At 40.9% G+C, this 23,680-nt stretch overlaps 1 protein-coding gene across 1 annotated transcript; it reads right to left on the bottom strand.

The window, feature by feature from the left end:
• Nucleotides 1–1,359: 1,359 nt before the first annotated feature.
• Nucleotides 1,360–21,463, bottom strand: LOC131239541 (uncharacterized). Its single transcript, XM_058237299.1, has 6 exons — nucleotides 21,220–21,463; nucleotides 20,511–20,787; nucleotides 19,231–19,309; nucleotides 3,006–3,133; nucleotides 2,096–2,200; nucleotides 1,360–1,892 (listed from the first exon to the last, which is right to left on the bottom strand). The coding sequence occupies exons 2-6, from the start codon at nucleotides 20,784–20,786 to the stop codon at nucleotides 1,611–1,613; spliced, it is 870 nt and encodes a 289-aa protein (XP_058093282.1). The 5' UTR covers nucleotide 20,787; nucleotides 21,220–21,463; the 3' UTR covers nucleotides 1,360–1,610.
• Nucleotides 21,464–23,680: the final 2,217 nt, after the last annotated feature.

A 23,680-nucleotide genomic window follows, 5' to 3' on the forward strand; every position in this document is an offset into this window, starting at 1 on the left:
ACCGTGCTTATGTATCATAAATGAACTATACATGTCAAATTTCAACTCTTAAATCATTGTAAACGTACCCAATTAATAAATCAGCCTCTTAATCGTTGATTTTGGTGTCCCTCGAGTGAAGAAACCTCATGAGTAGTCGTAGTAGGATATTTCTCTTCATATGAACGACTTGGATTACTCATCATATGAACCAAGTGTGAAATATGAATACCTCACTTTAGTAAGTTTTTCCTTAGGCGCAAAGTTATCCTTTCGAAGCTTACAAACTCTTTATAAATCTTGATCTTTCGATTTAACCACTTCATATCATCCATCGCAACTCAAATTTGGACCAAACTTTGGTCTCATATGACTACAGGGTTATACAAAATTTAGAACACGATCTATGATCCCACACCGTTGAATGTTGAAGATAGTTCCTTCTTTTTTGTGCAAATGGTGAAATTGCATATTTAGGCTTTTTCCACCATTAATCAACCAACTTTTCTCCAACCATTTGCCTATCCTGATTACACATTTTTTTTTAAAAAAATAAAAATTGAGCCCTGATCATTCAGTGTAGACCATTAATTGAAATCTAGTTCGTTTTGGCACCCCGCATTACTTGGGCATTTCCTAAACATGTACCTACATCTAAAACAAGTAACAGGTCGTGCAACTTCAAATACTATGTAGTAACAAAACTCAACTCGATGGCAAACTCGATGGCCTTACCATCATTTATGTGATTCATCCATGCCCATTCATTTTGCGAAATCATTTTAGGGCATGAACCAAGAAATGGGGTAGATCCAAAGATCAAGTGGCCCACAATGGGAATAGTGACTTCCACCATTGACCCACTTTTTCTATAGTGTGGTCCACTTGATCTTTGGATCTGCCTCATTTTTTAGTTCATGCCCTAAAATGTAGTGAATATAACCCCCATCCCCAACCCCCCAACGCACTTCCTCAAAAGGCAGCTCCAGAAAGAAAAGGGGTTTTAAGCCTCCATTTTCTACCAATCTCAGCATTTTAGCACTTGCTTTGTCAAGCGGAGGACGAGAGGGGATTTGCAAAAGTGCATACAAAAACATCTTCAACCGCTGTTTGGATCAAAACTGCATCAGGCCTCAAAACATTCTCTCGGAGGGTGCGTCCCAACAGGGGGCACTGATAAAATTCCTTCATCAGCCCAATCTGGCCTTCCTATGATCAAAATCTCAGACAAGGCTTCTCGGGCTCCTCCAGAAACCAACCCTAGGTCCCATCTCATATACTGAAATGGATACTGATTTTCAGAACTCTCATTTGCAGAAAACCTAGCTCCTCTTTACTCGATCAAAGGCCATCGATCAAGTAGCTTATTTACAAGCATGATGAACAAACGGCTATATCCTCATCCACCCATTTAAATTGACTAAATAACAAATTACAGGTGCGAAACAGAAAATCTTCAGCCAAGAGCTCCAATAAAGATGTAAAAATGTAGAGAATAAAGGACCATGCCATCTCTCTGATTTCTTTTTTCTTTTTTTCTATCCTTTCCCCCCTACATACTGCAGTAGTGAAGACCTTAACAAATAACTGATATTGACCCTACTACTACAGAATGCTAGTTAATGTCCTGTTCAATTGATGGCAGGAAGGTAAATCCTGTGAATGTTGCTCATCAAAAGCTTGCGCCTGCAGGTGGGGCACTTCTTCTGGGCCGTAATGGCAGCCTTGATGCATGCCTTACAGAATATATGACCACAGACGGTTGACATCGCTTCCACGAGCGAACCCATGCAAACTGCACAAGTAAAGGTGGGCTCCTTTGGCGGGGACGCAGGCCGAGGTTCCGGACTAGGATTCACAGCATTCCACGCCCTTTTCTGCCGTTCTGTGTTAGGCCTCAAAACATTCCTCCTCTGCTAAGGCATGATGATTTCCATGTCAGATGCGATTCAAACAAAAGCAGAATTCCAGAAATTTCAACTTCAAAACACAAGTATTTTGCCTAAAACAAAGACAACATGAAGTTCGTGTTTGGGATCATGCATGCATAAGAGGCATGCAGGTCCAAATTTGATTTATAGGGTCTCGCAAAAGCAATGGTAAAAAGTTCACTGACACCGGATTCAGAACATGCAGGGCCCATGGTAGGGGAGATGATCTGAGCTTTGGTCTGACGGGGTAATCTCACAGATTGGAAGATCATAACCTTCATATCAGTGGCCTACAAAATAAAGGACCAACATAACAGAAGTGCAGTACCAATCCACACATCCATGAGAATATTGGCCCAATAGAATTTTCTTATTAAGAACTATGCAAATAATGCAAAAAATGTAGGTGGTCAATCATCTATTCCACTAGCATGCAATCCCCTAAAAGAAAGAAAGGAGGAATAGCACTTCTTCTTCTTCTTCTCTCTCTCTCTCTCTCTCTCTCTCTCTCTCTCTCTCTCTCTCTCTCTCTCTTGTTGAGAAGTGATGAAATTTTATTTGAGAAATGCCACAAAGGCAACCCCCCCAGCGGTCAACCTGAATCCAAAAGGAAAATTACACTCGTCAAAATCTTCAAACCTAGAAGCCCATCCCAATACATCAGACCTTGCACTAGAAAACACCTATGAATTCAACCTGCTTTGGTTATGAAAACACTGATTATTCCCCTTCCTGCCCCATAAAGCCCACAGGCTGGCCAAGAAAGCAAGTCTCTACAACAGAGAAATAGCACTTAAGAAAAAAAAAAAAAAAAAACCACCACCACAACAGCAAAAAAATTTGTCGAGAAGATATTTTTAAAGATGACACTTCACATTTTGATGCATCGAGACCATGATTAACACAACAAAATACGATCAAGCAGGATCATCGCTCAAATGATGAACGGGCGCCATAGAGAAACAATACTATATCCAAATAACAAATTATTTTTTTTAAAGTAATAAAATCAAAGCAGTTTCAAGATGTGCTATAAATAATCGGAAGCATTGCAGAGGAAATTTGAGATGATCTGAAGCAAAAGGTTATGATTACCTTGGAACTGAGATTGATTTCCAAGATGTCGAGATCATAGTTGATGACAAACTCATTTGTGGAAATACTTTGGTGATTGTTATAGCCATTGAGAGTCAAACTTGTTGCTGGTTCCTCCACAACAGAGCCTATAGTAAGAAGACGAGGTCACGGGTGAGACCATGGAAAAGGGCAAACTCTTTTTTTAAATAGTGACTATAATTATTAAGAAAGCCCATGGGAGCAAGTGCTCAGTGGGAAAAGATTACAAGGATGAACATAATATTAAATAGTAAAATGCTAATCCATTGGCTCAAGAGGCAATAGTGGTCCCATGCTTCCATGCCATTTCTGCAATGTACACATGGGTGAAATTGCAAGCATCCATTCAGTAGATATGATACAGTAGATCCGATAGTGAATGGACCGTAGGCCAAAAAGTCACACCGCTTGTCATTGATTATACGCTTTCTATGATCAAACTTCAAATCTTGTGCTGAAATATTAATGAAACTACCATGAACTCTGAAATACAATTACCAGAGATTCTTCAAATGTGAGAGAGAGAGAGAGAGAGAGAGAGAGAGAGAGAGAGAGAGTGCGATGCAAGTTTTTTTTTTTTTTTCCGGAGTAGCAGCTTCTTCACTCCATAGCTATAAATATGGGCAGCACATTTCATGAAGAAATATGGTGGTCCAGAGAAGAATGAGGGATATATGTACATTAGCCCATAGCCAGTCCAACCCACCACCAGAGTTATTGGAAAGTAACAACCGTAGAGAAGAGAGGGCTGGAACTGCACCTTGGGTATAAGGTTTATAACTTAATGCAACTAGATTTCAGCAATGTATGGACGTAGTTGAATGATCCAGTCATCCAGGGCTCTTAGTCCCTAAGCTCTAGTTCATTGTGCTTGCATTCAAAGATAAATTGGACCAACAAATCTGTGGCAACACCCATTGTAAAGGAGATCGACCAGAAATCCCTAACTGCTTTGAATCATGTTCCACTCAGGGCAATACTATGAAGATAAAACGAGACTTCATTTTCTTTATTGCTCTCAGCAGATCAAAGCATCAAGGAATCATAGTCAATATGATGCCAAGTTGCCCCGCATATACAGCTCCATCGATCCCTTTATTTGCTAGGGGGAAAGGATCTTCGAATCAAAATTCCCTAACAAAACATATTTGTGGGATATGGTAATTGAGAAATTTGAGGAGCTTGCGGAAGTGCTCAGGTGAAGGGTTTGAACCTTTCCTCTTCATACTTGGGGCTTCCATTGTGCACTGGGAAGCAAGCGAAGCATTTGTGGGATATGGTAATTTAGAAATTTGAGAAGAAATTGCTGCCGTGGATGCTTCAACATCTCTCATATGGGAAGGTTAACCCTGAACAAAGCGGCATTATCGAACCTCCTGCTTTATTTCTCATCTCTATTCAAGTGCCCAATGGATGTGTTGAAGAACTTTTTTTTTTTGAAAGATAACGCACTTCAATTAAGACAAAAGAAAAGAACAAAAGAGAGGGAACAAAACAAGCCTGCCGAGATAGCAGACAGCAAGAAAGAAAAGAGAAGCAGAAAAGAAACAAAAGAAACAAAAACAAAAAGGATTGGAGAAAATACCCCAAAAACAACAAAACCCAAAGTCAGAGAAAGGCAGAGAAAAAGGAAACCCAGAAAAAACTAAGTCCCCAAGAACAGCAGATCACAATCTCTGAGCTTGTCATCAATGGAGGCCCACTCAATTAGACTGCGCTTGGCCCTGGACGCAACCACCTGAGCAGAATTGGAAAGTAAAGCATCTCCCGTTTCTTTCTTCCCAAACGGACCACCAAATTGCTAGAATAGCCATCCTCCAAAGGCGAGTAAAATACTTGCCACAATCCACCCCGTTCCATGCAAGGATAAGGAGATCGACCGAGTTGGGAAAGACCCAAGACTTGTTGAAGCGTAAAAGAAGATCCGACCAAATTTCTGAAATGAAGGGGCAGTGAAGCAATAGGTGGTTGACAGATTCCTCGTCACGCATACAGCAAAGGCATATGTCTGTTAAAACCATACATCTTTTCCTGAGGTTGTCGATTGTAAGAATCTTCTTTTTGCAGACAAGCCCAGCAAAAGCCGACAACTTAGGAGGAACGGGATATTTCCAGCAGAAATAAGGAGTGTATTTGACAAAGGCAGATCTACTATTGATAAGGAAATTGTATAGGGATCGAACTGAGAAGATGCTGGATTTTTCCAAATTCCAAAAAATGGAGTCGGATTCAGAATGCACCGAGAGAGAGAGACATGGATGAAAAGCATCTTCTCCGAATACTCGTCTATTTCCCAGTCGTTCAGATTGCGTCTGCATTTAATGTTCCAAACAGCATTTCCTTCAGTGATAGTGCAACAGTTAGCCACGAGAATGTCTTTAATGGGCGAGAGACTGAAGATGTGAGGAAACTTGTCTTTCAGCGGCTGACTTCCAAGCCAAGGATCCAACCAGAAACGGACTCTCCCCGTTGCCCAAAGCGAAAGTGATATTACTAATAACGATCTTTTTCATTTTCGAAATCCCCTTCCAAATACTTGAAGCGTTACCGTGGCGACGTCTTTAGTCCACCAACCATTTTGCGAGCTACCGTATTTGCCTTTGATGATACGATTCCACAGATTCCCGCTTTCCGATCCCAGCCTCCATATCCACTTACCGAGGAGAGCTTGATTCATGACTTTTAAATCTTTTATCCCAGCCCCTCCCATACGAATCTGGCTGCACACTTCCTTCCAATTGATGAGGTGGAATTGCTTCTTGTCCTCCTTTCCATGCCACAGGAAATCCCTCCTAATCTTATCTAACGAAGACAACACAACAGGCGGACATCTGAAAAGAGACAAAGTAAATAGGCACGTTGGAAAGGGCTGACTTAATGAGGGTCATCTAGTTAGCCAGAGACAAGTATCTGCATCTCGATCTAGCTAAGAAGGATTGAAATCTGGTCACAATCTTGCTCCAAAGGGCCTGAGGAGGGGTGCCAGTGCATAACGGAAGGCCCACGAACGAAGACGAAAGCGAGCCCACTGCACAATCCAGAATCCCTGCCAAAATAGCCGAATCTTCACTGTCCAAATTGACTCCAAAAAACTTTGATTTAGCGAAATTAACGTGCATGCCCGACACGACCTCGAAGTGACGGATAGTGGTGCGAAGGTTGAAAATATTTTCAGCATTGGCTTCAGAGAAATGAGAGTATCGTCGACGAACTGGAGATGAGTGATGGGTAAATGAAGTCCCTTCATGGAAATACCCCTGAGAATACCTTCTTACTGACCTCTTAATAGCATTTGCAAGAGAGCTTCCCCAATGATGAGGAAAAGAAAGGGAGAGAGGGGATCCCCCTGCCGCAATCCATGGGACCCCTTGAAGAATCCTTTTGGGGGGCCGTTTAGAAGGACAGAGTAGTGGGCCAAATTCAAACATTCACACATCCGCGCACACCATTTACTACCAAAACCCATTTTCTTCATCATGTATTGTAGGAACTTCCAATCGACATGGTCATAAGCTTTTTCGATGTCCAATTTACACAGCACACTCTTCTGACCAGATCTTTGAATGGAGTGCAGACATTCATTAGCTATCAACGAGCAATCGATGATCTGTCTACCGGCTATGAACGCATGTTGGTTAGCAGAGATGATGCTCCCCATGACTTTCCTGAGTCTGACAGACAAAACCTTAGCAAGAATTTTATATAAACTTCCCACAAGATTGATCAGTCTGAAGTCTTGGATCTCGGCAGCCCCTGAGACCTTAGGAATAAGGGCTATAAAGGTAGCCCCCAGGTTCCTGGATAATTTGCCTCGGCTGAAAATTTCCGTAAAAAATTCCATAACGTCCTTTTGAAGGAGATTCCAAAACTCCTAGTAAATTTTGATTGGGAATCCGTCGAGGCCGGGTGCTTTGTCCCCCTCCATGGAATCGATGGCAAGCTTCACTTCATCTATAGAGAAAGGGGTTTCAAGGAACGCTGCTTCATCCTTAGAGAGAGTAGCCATGGGCAGCCCATCCAAACGAGGTTTGTTCCAACATTCTTCCTGCAGCCGATCTCTGAAATGGGCAACAGCTTCCTTCGTGATAGTCTCTTGGTCTTCCGTTCTCTTCCCGTTGACGATAATGCTTCTGATCTGGTTGCTTCTGGCCCGCATGTTAGCAATGCTGTGAAAATAAGCTGTATTTTTATCCCCTTCCTTGAGCCATTTGATCCTAGATTTTTGTTTCCAAGAAATTTCTTTTTCGAAGGCCCTGGCAAATAGAGATTGGATAAGAGAGATTTTGCAGGCCATGATATCCGGGAGCATTGGCTGGGATTCCGCATTTTCATCAATTCTTTGCAGTTCCTCAAGGATCTTGTCCAACTCCCGTTCTCTGATCAGAAATTCCTGCTGATGCCAATCTTTCAACCTGCTTTTGAGATATTTTAACTTTTCAAAGAATCTGAAGCCAGTGAAGCCATTAACCTGAGATTCATCCCACCAATCAGAGATTTTCTAGTGAAAACCCGCAATCTTCAGCCATGAAAGATCGAATCTAAAAGGTTTGGGACCCCATTTTGCACCTTCAAGAGAAAGCTTGATAGGCCTATGATCGAAGGTTGTTGTTGGAAGTGCAATTTGGGATGAGAAGGGGAAGTGATGCATCCAATCGGCAGATAGAAGAAATCAATCGAGTCTGGATAGGACGGGGGTGGTTCTACCATTGGTCCAGGTGAACTTAGATCCCAAGAGGGGAAGGTCCACCATCTCATGCTCTTCGATCCAGTTAGAGAAGGCAGCCATTAACGGAGTATACCTGTTATCGTGCGATTTTTCTGAGGGGGATCTGATTGCGTTGAAATCTCCAGCAATACACACAGGGCCTTCAAACTTGCGTCTGATGTTGCTTAACTCATCCCAGAAGTCTTGTTTTTTGGCATCGTCAATGGGACTGTAGCTAGAGGACACAAGAATCTGAATTCCAGATGAGACTTGAATCAGGAGAGCGGAAACGGAATAGGATCCCACCCAACTGTTTTGCAACGACCAGAAAGATGAACGCCAAGCGAGCAGGATGCCGCCAACGCTGCCTTGAGCGTTTAGGGCAATCCATTTGGCATCCGAAACCCCCCGAGAGTACCCAACAGTTTATTATCAAACTTAGCAACCTTTGTTTCCTTAAGACATAATTTGAGAATGATGACGGTTACACGAGTCCTTTATGAGGCGTCTCTTTTGCTTGGACCCCACGCCTCTCACGTTCCAAGAAATAGCTGTCATTGGGAAAGAGGCCTTCCCCGGGTACCCTTTGCCCTAGCAGGAAGGTCAGGAAACATCGCCAACCCTTGGGCTTCATTGTTGTTGCAAGATTTGGATCGGCGGGGGCGAGGAGATTTAGTGCAAGAAAGGGGGCGACCCCGCGCTTCCACACAATGAAATATAGCTAAGTAGTCCTTCAAACAGTTGCGAAAAGATAGGCCCAACACTCTGCCAATGTGGCCCACCGCATCTCGAATCCATTTTTTTATTTTGAATCTTCCGAAATAACTTTGCCCGATCAGCTTCGTCCATGCTGTTGGTCGTATTGTGTAGGGTAGGATCTAATGCTGTAGCTTCACAAATCTGAAGTGGTTCGGCGTCAAAGACCTCTATATTGGGGAATTCCTGGAATAAGGTGAGAATGCCTTGGTCAGATTTGTTAGCAATAGACGAAAACGGGGTGGAAGCTGTGGAGGTAGGAGAGGAGGGATTATCTGAGAGAAGCGAATCATGATCGAAGGGAAGATCAGGGCCCTCCAGCTGGAGCCGCGGAACATCTGAACTAGGGAGGGAAAGGAAATTGAGAGGCTTGGAGTCCGATAGGGAAGTAAGGCTAATTTCGTTTACCGAAGCCCCGGGTTGAGAAGGATCGCGTTCGGAATGGGGAAGAAAATCTCCACACGTCGCAATGCGGGGGTCTTCGCTCGGTTCCTGCGGCGGAGGATCGAAATCAAAACTGTGCCCCTGTGTGGGTCGTAAATGCACTGCCGGCGGGGCAGACTTTTCGGGGGCACATGTCGAACCCTGCGTGCTCACAAGCTGGGCACTTGTAGGGCTGAGATGAGTGTCCTGCGCATGGAAAAATGCGAACTCTCCGCGCGATGAGGCCAGCACTCCATTCGTCTTAGAGACACCTGTCAAAACCAGCTCTCCACGCGTCTGCACTGTCACGGGGCTCGAGGCGTGAAAACGTCTTTCCGAAGGAAGCTGTTGACAGCGAACCTCCTCATCTTCGCGCGTTTGAATTACTGCAAAGAAAGTGGGTCCGGTAGTCCGCAGGAGAAGGCTGGACGAGTTCCTTCGTGAATCTGGTCGTCCGCAAGAGTCGGCGAGAGAGTAGACTCCTTTGACCTCCAGTTGTCTCCCCAATGAGGTAAAGGGGTGTTCTTCTCCTCCTTTTGAATAGGCAGATAGATTGTCCTATCATCAACTTGGATTTGAATGTGGGGTGGAACGGGGGAGCCTTTCTTCTTCGAATGGAAACTCGGATAACCGCCATCTCTTCACCCATCTTTGTCTTGGGGTCGAGCTGAACAAAGGAACCGAGGAGATTTGAAACCTGTAGAAAGAAATCATCGTTCCAGCATTCAAGAGGGACTCCCCAAATCAGGAACCATGAGTCCTCCATGCTGAAGGAAGAGAATTCATTCTAAGAAATAACACTCCTAACGGGGCCTTCTCTATGAATCGCTCCCGCCATGATTAGGGAATCAAGCTTCACAACAGTTATGCCCTTCACCCAAATTTCATTGTAGCCTATTGGACGCAACGAGTACATCGCTGGCCGGAGTCTTGAGACTTCGTCGATCCAGTCCCTGATGAGAGGGAGGGTAGCATCGTCATGAGTCAAAATTACTACCGTGTCTTCCAATGCCTCTTTCGCTTTATGAAGAGCATCCATCCCTATCCTCATAGAAAAAGGGACTTCTTGAGTTCGCCAGAAAGCATCAGTTCCGAGATGTCGGTCGCTTCTAGTGGCTTTATTGTGTGGCGCAAAGATTGAATAGGATGCACCAAGGCGTCCCGCTATGAGTAGGTTGAGCGATTTGCGATGTTTGTCTTTATAGCATCCCGAATCGCCGGTTTGTTCATAAGAGGGCCCTTAGAGGCGATCCTTTCAGGCCCGTATCTCGCTCTTTGCACTAGTAGTTTCTTTCCCCCAAAGCTCTAACCATGTAACATCGAGACTGCCCTGGATAATTCGTCCTCCGAGCTCATTTTGATGAGCGCAAAACCTCGATAGTGGTCGCTGTCTTTATCTCTGGGCATGATCACATCCACAACCGCCCCAGCTCTACCAAAGACCCTTTCAAGATTTAAGGGAAACCACCCCTCAGGGTAGCCTCTAACGAAAAGGGTTGGTAGGTTATCGCATTTCTTAAAACCCACTCCTTGAACCCGTTTTTTCCTCCTGACGCGAGTCCTTTCTTCTTTCTGTTTCCCCCTCTGTGTCTCGGTGACCGTGGCTTCGTGTCCAACTTCACTGATTGTTACCCCTTTGTTAGTGTCTGGAAATGGATCCCCAGTCCCCTTGTCCTTCCGATAGTCCCGATCGTCCATCACCTCCCAGGTTGAGTTCCAATCTCTCATTATTGCTCGTGCTTAGTCGGCGGCAGCTCGTTCTCAGTCGGCGGCCGCTTGTTCTCAGTCTTCATCTTAGTCTTCATCTCAGTCGAATCAAGAAAGAGAGGCTCATTGCCATCCAAGAAGATGTTGTTAGTGCTCTTGTAGAGTTCAAAATCCCATTTTTCTCCACTTTCTTCTGTTGTAGAAGGGCACGGTTTCTTGTGTTGTGGAGCATAGTAGAAGGGCCCCTCCCAAGTTCGTAGCTTTGACATGGTTGGTGGGATGTGTTGAAGAACTTTGAGAGACTCGGACACGATTTCTTGTGTTGTGGAGCATAGTAGAAGGGCCCCTCCCAAGTTCGTAGCTTTGACATGGTTGGTGGGATGGAACAATGTGCTTACAATTGATAACCTTCGGAAGAGGGGAATTGTCATATCACCAACATTTACTTGCTTTGTTTGCAAAGTGAGGAATCAATCGGCCATCTCTCCATTCATTGTGTTTCTATGCAGGAAATGTGGGAAACATTCTTAGGAATATTTGGGGTGCTTAGGTGATTCTGAAATCAATTGAGATATGGGACTGGGTTTTGTAAGAGAGGAGATTCTGGAAGATGGCATTATTAGCTGGCTGTGAGCTTTATGAGGTGAAAGGAAGAACCGGTGCTTCTCCAATCTTTGCGGGACTGGGTTTGTAAGAGAGGAGAATCTGGAAGATGACATTATTAGCTGGAGTGTGGGCTTTATGAGGTGGAAGGAGGAACCGGTGCTTCTCCAATCTTTGGAGGACTGCATTGGGAGTAGTTTTTAGAAGGGCTAAGTCGGATGAAATGGAATGTTCTTTGATCTCAACCGCACATGGCGACCATGATCTCTCTTGTATTTCTTGGGGTGCTTTGCAATTCTTTGGCCTTTTGGACCTTTGGATCAATAAAACAGTTATCTTTAAAATAAAAATAAAAATAAAAATAAAAAATAAAAAATAAAAACTATCTTTTGGAATGCAAGAACAAAGATCTTCAAATAAATTCCTAAAATAACCCCTTTGTAGAAGAAACTCGTTCAATTAAAAAATACACTTCCAACTAAGCCCAACAAATTGCTTATCAAATACAGATGCCAATGAAAGCTTCCTCAAGGTAAATACAATAAAAGTAAAATCAATGATTACATATGGTCCATTTCCCTTGCATGAACTTAAAAGAATAATTGCTTCTATCACGATGTGCACATGCACAAACTTAATCCTGAATAAGAAGCACTTCTGTGGCTGGTTTCTTTAAGAAACTTACATTTGCAACAAGATGCAGAACTGCAAAATGTCAAGCAAAATTGAATACACCCAAACAGAAAAGAAAAGTACTTAACCTTATGTTTTACAAAATGACATGGAAAACCATTAAGAAATAACAACATTTTAAATTAAGCTCAAACTTTTAGCAGAAACCCACAAATAAATAGCATATAGATGCAACAAAGAAGAGATTGTTGCAAGGGCCTTTCCTTTAAAAAAGGAAATTTAAATACAAGTTGCCACCACTATCTCTAACAAATCCTGCATCAGAGACATCTCACAATTATAACATAACACTAATACATGCAAACTGGAGACAATACAAAAGCACTAGAGTCTGTAAATTTGACCCTCAATCAAGTGGAGACATGGCTCTATGGCACATCCGGGGTGCTTGATGATGGACATTGGCACTTTTAAGATATTGGCACAAGGGGCACATGCAATACATATGTAACCAAAACCACACATTCCAGCATTACCCTATCCAAGATAACCATTTGACAATCACATGGTGGTGAAGGATGTTGATGACACAAGTTTGACAGTTACCAAACACCTAGAACGGTTTTATAACTTCAATATAAGCATAGAGAAATCTTAATGGTAGATAAAGAAATTTATTAACCCAAAAGCTAAATTTCAATAGAGGGAAGGAATCTCATACCAACATTGATTTGAGTTCAAGTCTCATCATTCCATCAGCATCCCTGTTTCCTTCCCTCTAAACATGAAGAAACTATACAAATATTGCTCCTCTCTATCTCCCTTGTTTCCCCATCCATCTCGAAATTTTCACAAGAATATCTACACAGATGAAGCCCATATAACCACATTTTGAGAAATTGTCTTCTATAATAGTGAGTGGCGCATGAAGACATGATTTACTTCATGCCGACACAGAAAGCCCTAACCATGCCCTCATTTGAATTAGCATTTCCAATTAGCCGTTGAAAAAAATGGCCAAGAAATATACCCCCCGCCCCCACACACCTACCAGGAAGAAGAAGAAGAAAAGCACCACCCTAATTGAGCATGATGATCCAAATATCAGCCGGGTTTCTCCTAGATATAACATTAAAATTACACTTCTACATGCGACTAAGCGAAGATGCCCACTTCGCATGGGCAGCAATTATTGTGCTCGAGTCCTTGAAAACACCCATCCAGCCTATTCTAAGATTTCCATGAGATATGCCTACAAATTCCTTAAGCACTAATAGCTATAATATAATTCTATTGCACACCCTGTCCACCAACTGATCAGAACTTTCCACTTTATTTCCAAAGGCCACATTATTTTGTTCCTTGTAGTGAAGGCTACCAGGCTATATTTTATCATTTGTATTCTACCTTCCATGGATCTAGTAAACATATCAACAAAAGAAGGCTTCATCTATTCTAGCTCAAACAATTTTACAACAAACCACCAAATCCTGTGCAAATGGACATACTGACTTGTCCAGCGTATGCGAGAGTTGCTTTCAAACTCACGATGGTTACAACAACGATGTCCAGAATATGTTGGTAGGTATCCACAGTTTGTCAAATATCAGCGGGCATTGAGTTCCATGAAAAGGATGACATGTGAGTGCAAGATTACACCCATTAGCTTGGATAAGGCCATCTTTTAGGAAAGGTGATGTATGCCTATATCTTGGAAAGGTCATACTGGTACATTGCCACGTGTAACTGTGAGTGTATGACACAAGTGCCATTCTCCATCTTCATGCACCCCACTGTGCCACATTCAACCTTCAAGCTCCCCGCATTTTCCCACATGTACAAGTGCCACATGTGCCACCATACATTTTCTCCAACATGTGCCACATGTTTCATGATCTTGGTTAATTGGATCACGGTCACTCCAATTCATGGAAAGAGAGATGCACAGTACACCACTTCCTCTAACATGCAGTAAACTAGGGAAGAATTCCATAGCTTGGTCCAGCACGTACACTAAGTATATATAATAATTTTAAATGCGAATTGATATAGTGGTCTACAATGAAGTGATGAATTATAGGCCTCATGATGCAGGTATTATTCATGGGCGTATTGCATTAATCAGAGTAACAATTTTTGTTTTATAAGGTTAATTATAAATCTTTATGTTCTAACTGCGTTACAGTCTCTAGTCTGCAGGAGTATAGAACCATAACTTCAAGGCAGTATAAAGAGATCAGATGGCAAATAAACCATTACCCAAACCACAGGACTGCATGATTTAGAATGGAAAACATAGGGCGTTAGCAACTTAATTAACACTAACCATGATAGATCTTCGAACACCCCACATGTGCTCATGTGCCAAGCATCCAAATTGCTTAGGTATGGCCACAGTTTTAAATAACAAACAGCATGTAACGTAGCATTCACCCCCCTGTAGCCTAAGGGGTACACTACATGTTACTCCTATAATTTGAATTAATGTTGCACTTGGTTGCACCAATTTCACGATTTTTCACACCAAATTAAGCTAATTAATAATGAAATTTAACAGAAATTCATGATATTTGGTGCAATCAAATGCAACCTAAAGTAATAGAAAGGGGCAATGATTAAGTATAAAGGTAAAGAAAGAGCAAAGAAACTAATTAAATATTGCTATATTATTTTACTAAAAGCATCAAAATGATTAACTATTATTGAAAATAAAAAAAATTGTAACAAATCATTGATAACATTAATTGATTTTAATGTTGTAATGAAAGATAAGTTGTGATGTGAGCTACGTAGCATATACGTAGTCTATATAGCGTGTAGCATATGCAAATTATCATGTAGAGTAAGTTATATGCAACTTATGCTATTTGCATGAACTAAGTAGAGTTAAGTCTAAGCTACGCTACATAGCAGAAGCTACACACCACATAGCATAGCTATTTAAAACATGGGGTACCACATTTGCTACATGATCATTCCTTATTCTAAAGTGCTTGACAAACAACATACCCATGGCACAAATATATTTAAAACATTGGGTACCACATTTGCTACATGATCATTCCTTATTCTGAAGTGCTTGACAAACAATATACCCATGGCACAAATTTGATGGTTGCCAAATGGGCACATCTCTACTTTATCTCTTGTTCCATTACTTTAAATATCTCCTTTTAGCTCCCAATGCACTGCAAAACGAGCATTTTTTTTCCCCAAAAGGTAGCGGTGCAGAAAACAAGAAAAAACTTTTTAACATAAAAAATAGTATTTTAACATAAAATATGCCACCACGGGCCATTGAATGGCCAATAGTTTCATAAAAATATTTTTTAATATAAAAAGCCAATTCATGCCACCTCTTTAATAATATTCTATATTTTAATATAGAACATACCACAGCATGTAGGAACCATCTCTTTATATGTTATTTAATACAAAACCTGTTGTCGCCCCACAGAAATCTATCCACAAAAGTAATACGACCGGCCATTGAAGTTTAATAAGCAGCATATCAGTTGTCATTGAGGGTGAGAAGGTCTTGAGAGCAGATAGTACAGGAGAATGATAGAAAGTCTGAGAGGGGGAAGCGTATGAGGTCCATCCGAAGTTCTGGGATGTTCGGGAAATCCCCAACAATGTTGACATGTCGCCTGACCGAAGAGACCAAATAAGAAAAAAATAGCATGCTAAAGAAGTCACCGAAGCCAAAAGTGGTATTGAAATTGGGGATATCCAACCGTCCCTTCTAATTTATTTATTTTAAAAAATAAAAAATAAAAAAGGGTGTTCGGCCTCCCCTTTTTCTCCACACATCTCAATTTAGACTATAATCAACCCAAACATTCCAAGTACATTTGCAACACCTGCTCACGTTTTTCTTTATTTTATTCTGTAATATTCTCTTGTCCACTTTGCTTGTACTTTATTTGCTTGCCCAAAGGCTTGAACTCTATGACACAAGGCTAAGTGCCTTTTTTTTCTGCCACAAATAAATAAATAAATCCCATAAAGCAAAAGCTACATACTATGCAGGCGGAAAATGGTGCCTAGCCCCTTACTTTTCGTCACCGACGCCCTAACTTGGAATGTATGGTCACATATTAAACTGCAAAAGTTACTTGAGTTACTCCCCGACCCTTGAGCAATCTATGGCATCTGCTCTTTGGACCTTCTTCCCTACGAATAGTTATTGTTGTGTTGCTTACATAAACTTCAATGGCCGCTGGTATTACTTCTTTGTGGGCAAATTTCTACACGACGACAGCAAGTTTTGTGTTTAAAATAATATACAGAGATGGTTCATGAGAGTGGCAACACATTTTATATTAAATTGTTATTAAAGAGGTGGCAGAAGCTAACTTTTTATATTAGAAAAATATTTTTATGAAACTATTAGCCCTTCCATTGCTGGTGGTGGTGTACAAAAATGCTCGCTTAATGTTAAAAGTTATACGACTTTTTTTGCATTTCGCACCTTTTGGAATAACACATCTCCCTCACTATATATCCATTTTTAGTGATTTTGAGCTTGTTAGAAAAATAATTTGATAAGCTTTCCAATAAAACTAGAACTACTTCAATTGGATACTGTTTGACCTGCCAAAAGTGGGCCCAAAGTTATTGCATTTTTACCACTCGGTGTGCAAAATCTCACTCATTACATGTCTGTTTCTTTTGTAATTTTGGACTCGTTGGAATGATAATTCGATAAACTCTTTCCATTGAGATGAAATCACTTCAATTAGATACCATTTGACCAGTCGAAAGTAAGCCCAAACTTGTTGCAGTTTTGACCACTCGATGTGTGAAATGTGTAATGTGCAATTTTAATAAACATGTTGACTCTTCGTCATCATAACTCAGATCAGAGCAAACTTAGGCTTTTAAGAAAGATAATTTGATCACATTTCCAATGAATCATAAATCATTTCGTTTGGTCTGTCATCATCGCACTACCTTATGTACCATCAATGCTACCTTTTGTACAATAACCATACAAATTTTGATCTCAACATAACTTGGAAATATGATCTTTCACACCTCAACACTACACCATCTGAGGGAAACGGAGTAGCAAGGAGAGTTGTCATTGGATGGAGTTTTTTTGTGGGTTTTAAATCTACCAATCAGGTCTGTTGGTCATCTCCAGGACGGGCCATCGACGCTTCGACCTGTTTGGATTTTTAATGATTTTCGGGTCGACAAGAGATGGTTCTATCAAAGTTGAGTTGAATTCTAAATAGTTGGTTCTCGTTCTGAGTGGGGTGCCTATAGGTACAAGGACTCCCTATTCACAAAGAGAATGCCATTATCGACTCCTCTCTCATACCCTTCTCTTCTTCAATATTAGCATAGAGATGTACTTTACAAATCATGTGTCCTCTCACACCACCTCACTCCAAGTCCTTTTAGCTCCTCCCATCATCCTCCTTTTACACCCTTCAACCCTAACTGTCATTTCCCTTTGAGGCCTTCAGTTTGTGTTATACAATTCTTGAAAGAGATGCCTAAACCAGCTCACATTTGACATAATAGAAATTATATGCAGTTCCTTAATGTTACAAAGATATGTGGCAACCTCGATCTAGTGGGCAACCATAGGGGAAGGTCATGTCCCAAAAGCAAGGGGACTGGACCAATGTCCCCAACCACCACCTAAATAGTCAAGCATGAAAAAGGGATTGGTTAGCTCAAACTGGAGGAATCATACTCATTCAACCAGCAAACATTGGCACAAGTTGATGATCATAGTCATCAAAACAGTACAATCCTCAGTCTATGGTCCATCCACCATCCGAAGTCGCCAAGTGTATTTGGCATGGTACGGTTGTGAAGGAGTTGCAGAGGACATCTATGACAGAAGCGTCTTAAAATCTGCTATAACAAGATTCTCTTGAATTCTACCAAAGTGTTTGCAACTAAAACAAGCAGCATTTCAATTATTTAAAAACATCACATACAATTCAATTAGTGTCTTCCCGTCTATCATACTGAGGTTGCCTTGAATCCTTGTCAATACGTTTTGCAACTAAAACAGGCACTAAGCAAGTAGGCATAAAACAAATATAATACATGATATTTCTTTCACCAATGGAGCATATGGAGAAAGATTGTCCCTAAATTTGTTTAACAGTACACCATAAAATACCAGCTCTCAACCTGGCTAGCCTGAGGATCATGAGCTTACACTCAATAGTTTTTCCAATGGCAAGATCAGAAATCAACTCTATACTGGCACATTGCATAATTTAGCAGCAATGCTTATTTTGACTACATTCTATTAGCATAGTAGACATTCAGTTGTACTATAAAATATAACACCAATTTGTGTTTTTAAGCAGTGTTCTAGCCTTTATGGATGTATCATAAAGACAAACATAGCACTGAAGCTTTCTGAACACGGTCAACAAGGGCTAATCTACAGGAACCAACAATGCGAATTGTAAGGGTGCTATAAAAATAAGAAGTTTATCCAGAATTCAAGTTGTACTATAGTAATAAACTTTTTTTAGAGATGTAATATAGCAATAAACACAAAAGGTTACAGTCAGACTCCAACAGACCATCTTGGTAAATCGGCACACAGGCATATATCACACACAACTAAAACCGACCTAGTATTATCCATTTTGATATATGCATGACTGACACCTCTAGAGACCTATTAGTTTTTTCTCTTACTGTCTTTAAGACAAAACAATGTTACAAGATATCTGATATATGCATAACGGACACCTCTACAGACCTGTTACTTCTTTTCCCTCTCCATCTTTAAGACAAGTCCAAGGTCAATTCTAGCAATTCCAGTGGCTTCATCTAACCTGATTTAAAAAAGAAGGATACAAGATATGTAGAACTCCAAGACACTACATAAAAAGGTCAAATATGTATTTTAAAAACAACACAGATGATAGTTAAAAAAAACAGCAAGACTGCCAGTATGTTATCCAACTATGCACCTGATTTTCTTTTATGAATAATGAAAAAATTCACAATGAATAAAACCATAACAACAGCGAGGAGAGGGCAAAGAATCATCAACGCAAAGCTCCAACTTTGTGACCCCCTCCTTAGAAGAGAGTCTACACAGGATTAAACAACCTCTTCAACCCACAACCTAGGGCACAAATGTCACTGAAAAGAGCACAAGACTCAGCAGTCAGCACCCTAGGTTGAACCAAGCTACAGAGTTTCTGAAGAGCATGTGACTCATAAAACAGAATGTAATGCACAAAAACTAAAGAAAAACTAAACAAAATAATGACGTAGCTTGAATGCATTGAACAAAGAAACAAAGTCACAAGTTGGAGAGCAGAAACATCAGTGAGTTCATGAAACAATAGAAGAGTTATTTGCAGCAAAGAACTAAAAGCAAACCTGATTGTTCATGTTGCGCATCTGAATCTTCATCAAGAACTACTGTCACCACCTGATTCCTTCGGGCATGGTTCCTAGCCTATGAAAAGAAAAAAGATAAAAACACAAACTGCCATGTAAAAACAAGGAGCAAGAAAAAACATGGCCAAGGGGATGGATAAAACGATAGAAACAACAGAACACAAGAAATACAAAACAATGAAAAATATTTTGGATAAAATGATAGAAGCAACAGTAACACTAGAAATACAACCACAAACTCAATAGAATCAACACTTGACAAACCAACAAAAAATACCTAGTTACAGTATCAACATCGTACGAGCATATTAACTCACCAAAATCCTGTAACATATCTTATTTGTGGAAATGCAATCTATTTTAATTCAGAAATTTTAAACATGAGCCATCCGATACAAAAGCCAATTCATCTCGTACATAAGGACCATGCAATACAAGCGCCAGTTTTATCTCGTACATATGGGCCATCTGATGACTAAATCGACCAAGTTTTAGGGTCACTACACAAGCGATATGGTGCATAAAATTATAACAGCAAGAATCTCCCACATGTAACATTGGCACAGGTTAGGAGAGTAAGGCGTGTGAAATCCTACTTCTCTAGGGAAACCATCGCATTTACGATGAATGTGAACAGTTGGTTAATTTTGTTAGTAGCCCATTTGTTTCATAAACAAGTGGGTCTCCTGATGACCAAAACGGCCTATTTTTTGGGCCACTACTCATGAACGGTGGACTAAGCCAATGAAACGCGCAAGTCTCACTGACATGTGACACATCAAGCACGCTCATCTACCCTCACATTTCTCCAGGTATATAATCCAGTCATATGCTATAACACAGCCTCTACACCATCATCTTGACCATGTCCAACTTAAATTTGGTAACGTGTGCCATTCATTAGCTTCTGCCTGGATGGTTCTATCATGGACTGGCCATCGTGTAAAATTTGCATTGATCAGGCAATCTTACATTGCAATGGCCACTACATCATTGGACTTAAACATTGAAACATGCACATGCACACACAAAATAACAACACGAGCAAAGAAATTATTATATCTTCATGAGTACTATGCATTATTTTTCCATAAGATATTTTTCATATCATCCAGAATATGATATGGGCATTATCCTCCTCAAAAAAATATTATCAACAACCCATATCAGATAACTGCAAGCAGGCAAAGTTAAAACAGCAAACACATGCAAACGAATGAATAGAGAAACCAAGACAAGCTGGGGGCAATTCAACTTACTTCTGTGAACCTTCTTGGAGAGGAGATTACAACCTCATCATCAATGGCCTCAACATCGATTGGCGCAGTATGTAACCTGCCATCCGTGGATGTTGATGCACCATCTTGCATGCTGACTTGCCCATCTGGCAGATAGCCATGAGATATGGCAATCCCCTCGGGAGCCCTGTTTTCACCCTGGGGGTCGACATTGAGGTCCACATCAAGAACCATCTTTCTACGCCGACAGTCCCTAACGTATCCTTTCAGCGGTCTCTTTGACGCTCGAGTGCTCATGCTAAAATATGTTACTGATCACCAATTCAATTCCAAAAACCCTAAAAAACATAAAATTCTCATATAAACCTTTTTGAATTACAATTTCTAAACCTAAGGAAGCATGTGCAACGCAGTGAAGCAATTTCCACCATGTGGGTACCACCTTTTAGGTATCCGACCAATTCACAGGATCGGGTTGTTTCCCACCAACAAATCCACCACCGGATGATCCTCACCCAGTGGGTCATACATTTCAAGCCATCGGATGGCTTGGATCGTCTGATGGGGGAGATATTCGTACATGGCATATCCAGAAATGGGTACGGTCTAGATCAGAAAGGCGGGGCCCACTGTACTATTTTTTGGCCAGGCAAAAAAAGTTGTTCCTTTCGAGAGCAAACCCTAGGCGACTGAAATAAACAGAAATTACCGACGAAGGAAGATCTCATACCTGAAAGCGTCGGAGAGATAGGGTTTCTGAAGATATTGCGGGGCTAGGGTTAGGTTTAGGGTTTTCACAGAGCGACAGAGAGGAGAGAGGAGAGAGGAGAGAGCAGGACGGGGAGATTGGAAGTGAAAAAAGAGGCTGCGGGAGGTTTTATAGGGGAAAAGATACCAGGAACGGAGAGGGCGAGAGTTTTCAGTATGGTACGTGGCCCACGTATTTTGACGGTATATACGCGAGTTTACAGTTCTGCAAGGTGGGCCTTTTTTTAATTAAATCTAGACTGTTGAAATATAGATTACAGAAGTGGATAGCGAATATCTCAAATATTTATAGGATTTATAGATCTCATAGACCAATAGCTTTTTTCAGTTGAACGTGGACCGTTGATTGCTTTCTCATTTAACCGTTTATGAGTGTGCTAATAAGCTAAAGTCAAAATTGCCTTTTCAAGGATCTTTCTGATATATAGTCCATCCATCTTGCGAAGAAATATACCAATGGTCTGGATTACCAAACATGGACCCGTTGTCAGATTCGAAAACCAGTGTATGATGTTGAAAAAAATGGGTCATGTACCGTGTATACCTCGCAGACAAAATTTCCGAAAAGCGAATTACCGTGGTGACCCTGCCACCGTGATATCATATCACTGATGACAGGTCTTACGGGCACACGGGCACACGAGGCCATGCAAGGCCACATGGAGTCATGGAAAAGTCAAGCGAGGCATGCGAGGGCACAAGGTCATACATGACCGACGAAAAGCAAACAAGGGCATGCTAATCCATGTGATAGCATGAGAGATGTATACGCCCACCATTATGTATGTATTTCATCCACTCTATTTACCTATTTTTCTGTAATATTTTAGAATGTAAATCAAAATTTGATTCAGATCTAAAACTCAAGTGTACCATAACATAGGAAATAGTGTTGATTGAAATGGCTTTATAATTTTTTTTAATGCCAAATAAACTTCACAGTGGACGTTAGGAAAGTTTTAATAGTTAGGTGTCATATCCTCATTATTTCCTGCAATGGGGTAAATGGCACACAAGGCATGGGAGGGCATAAGTTCATACCATGGCCTACAAAAGGCACACAAGGGCATGCGAAGGCATGTGATAGCATGAGAGCTGCTTACGGACCACGGTTATGTATGTATTTCATCCACTTTATTCATCTATTTTGTTGTAATATTTTAGAATGTAAATGAAAAATTAAATAAGATCCAAAACTCAAGTTCACTTACATAGGAAATAGTATTAATTAAAATGACCACCATTAGAAGCTTTTTTAGTCTATAAAAGTTTTGTATCAAGTTATATTTTAATTTCATTTAATTCAAATATTTGTTATTTTATAAACTTTTTATGCGAGATAAACATCACAGTGGACCTTAGGAAGGTTTTAATAGTTAGGTGTCATATCCTCATTGTTTCCTACAATAAGGTAACGGGAAAGGCACACAAGGCGTGCTAGGGCATAAGGGCATTCGAAGCCATGCGATAGCATGAGAGGTGCACACGGCCTACCATTATGCATGTATTTCATCCATTCCATTCATCTATTTTGTCGTAATATTTTAGAATGTAAATAAAAAATTGAATCAAATCCAAAACTCAAGTGTACCGTGACACAGGAAATGATGTTGATTAAAATGACCACCATTAGAAACTTTTTGAGTCTATAAAAGTTTTGTATGAAGTTAAAACTATCTGTAAAAACTGATGAACGCGGTGGATATTAAAAACATGCATATTTGTGGTCCCTGCAGCGACCCATGATGGCGCGTGGGAAAAGCTTCGGAAATTTCCAATTTTCGGATGTGATGATATGACATGCGCAACGACTGTAATTGCCACTTAAGCAGATTTACAAGTATGACATGTCTGTCTGTTTTTGGTAAACTAGACTGTTAATCTGTTGCATTCCACTTTTAATGGGCCATTTGAAAAATAGCCTTTTAAAACAATCGTATACTTTTGATTTATCGCCATCAAATCATAAAGATTTATAAAAAAAATTTAAAGGTCTGCATCCACCTAAAAAAATCGGTAGATGGGATATTTTTATGTGACTCATGCAGGCAAGGGGTGTACATCGAGTCGAACAAGTCAAGCTGGCCTCAGCTCGGCCACTGGCTGACCTCAGCTCGAACTCGGCTCGGCCACTGGCTGACCTTAGCTCGAACTCGGCTCGGCTTGGTCCTTGAGCCTGACTGGCCAACTCAGCTCGATTCGGTCCGCAGCTCGGGCCAAGTTCGAGTCGAGTTCGCCATTGAGGCATTTCCACAAACACTTAAACTACAACTTCAAAAGGGATAGACCAGTTTCGGAAGAATCTTTTGGAAATTAATAATAAAGGAGGTGATAGTGCTTGTGGCTGGAATGGAACAAAAGGATTTTCTACGGCTCTAGAAGTTCTGCTGGAGTGGTTTTCAACAAGATTTTCCGCTTACACT

This window comes from Magnolia sinica, chromosome 3, assembly GCF_029962835.1.
Source record: "Magnolia sinica isolate HGM2019 chromosome 3, MsV1, whole genome shotgun sequence".
NCBI lineage: Eukaryota > Viridiplantae > Streptophyta > Magnoliopsida > Magnoliales > Magnoliaceae > Magnolia > Magnolia sinica.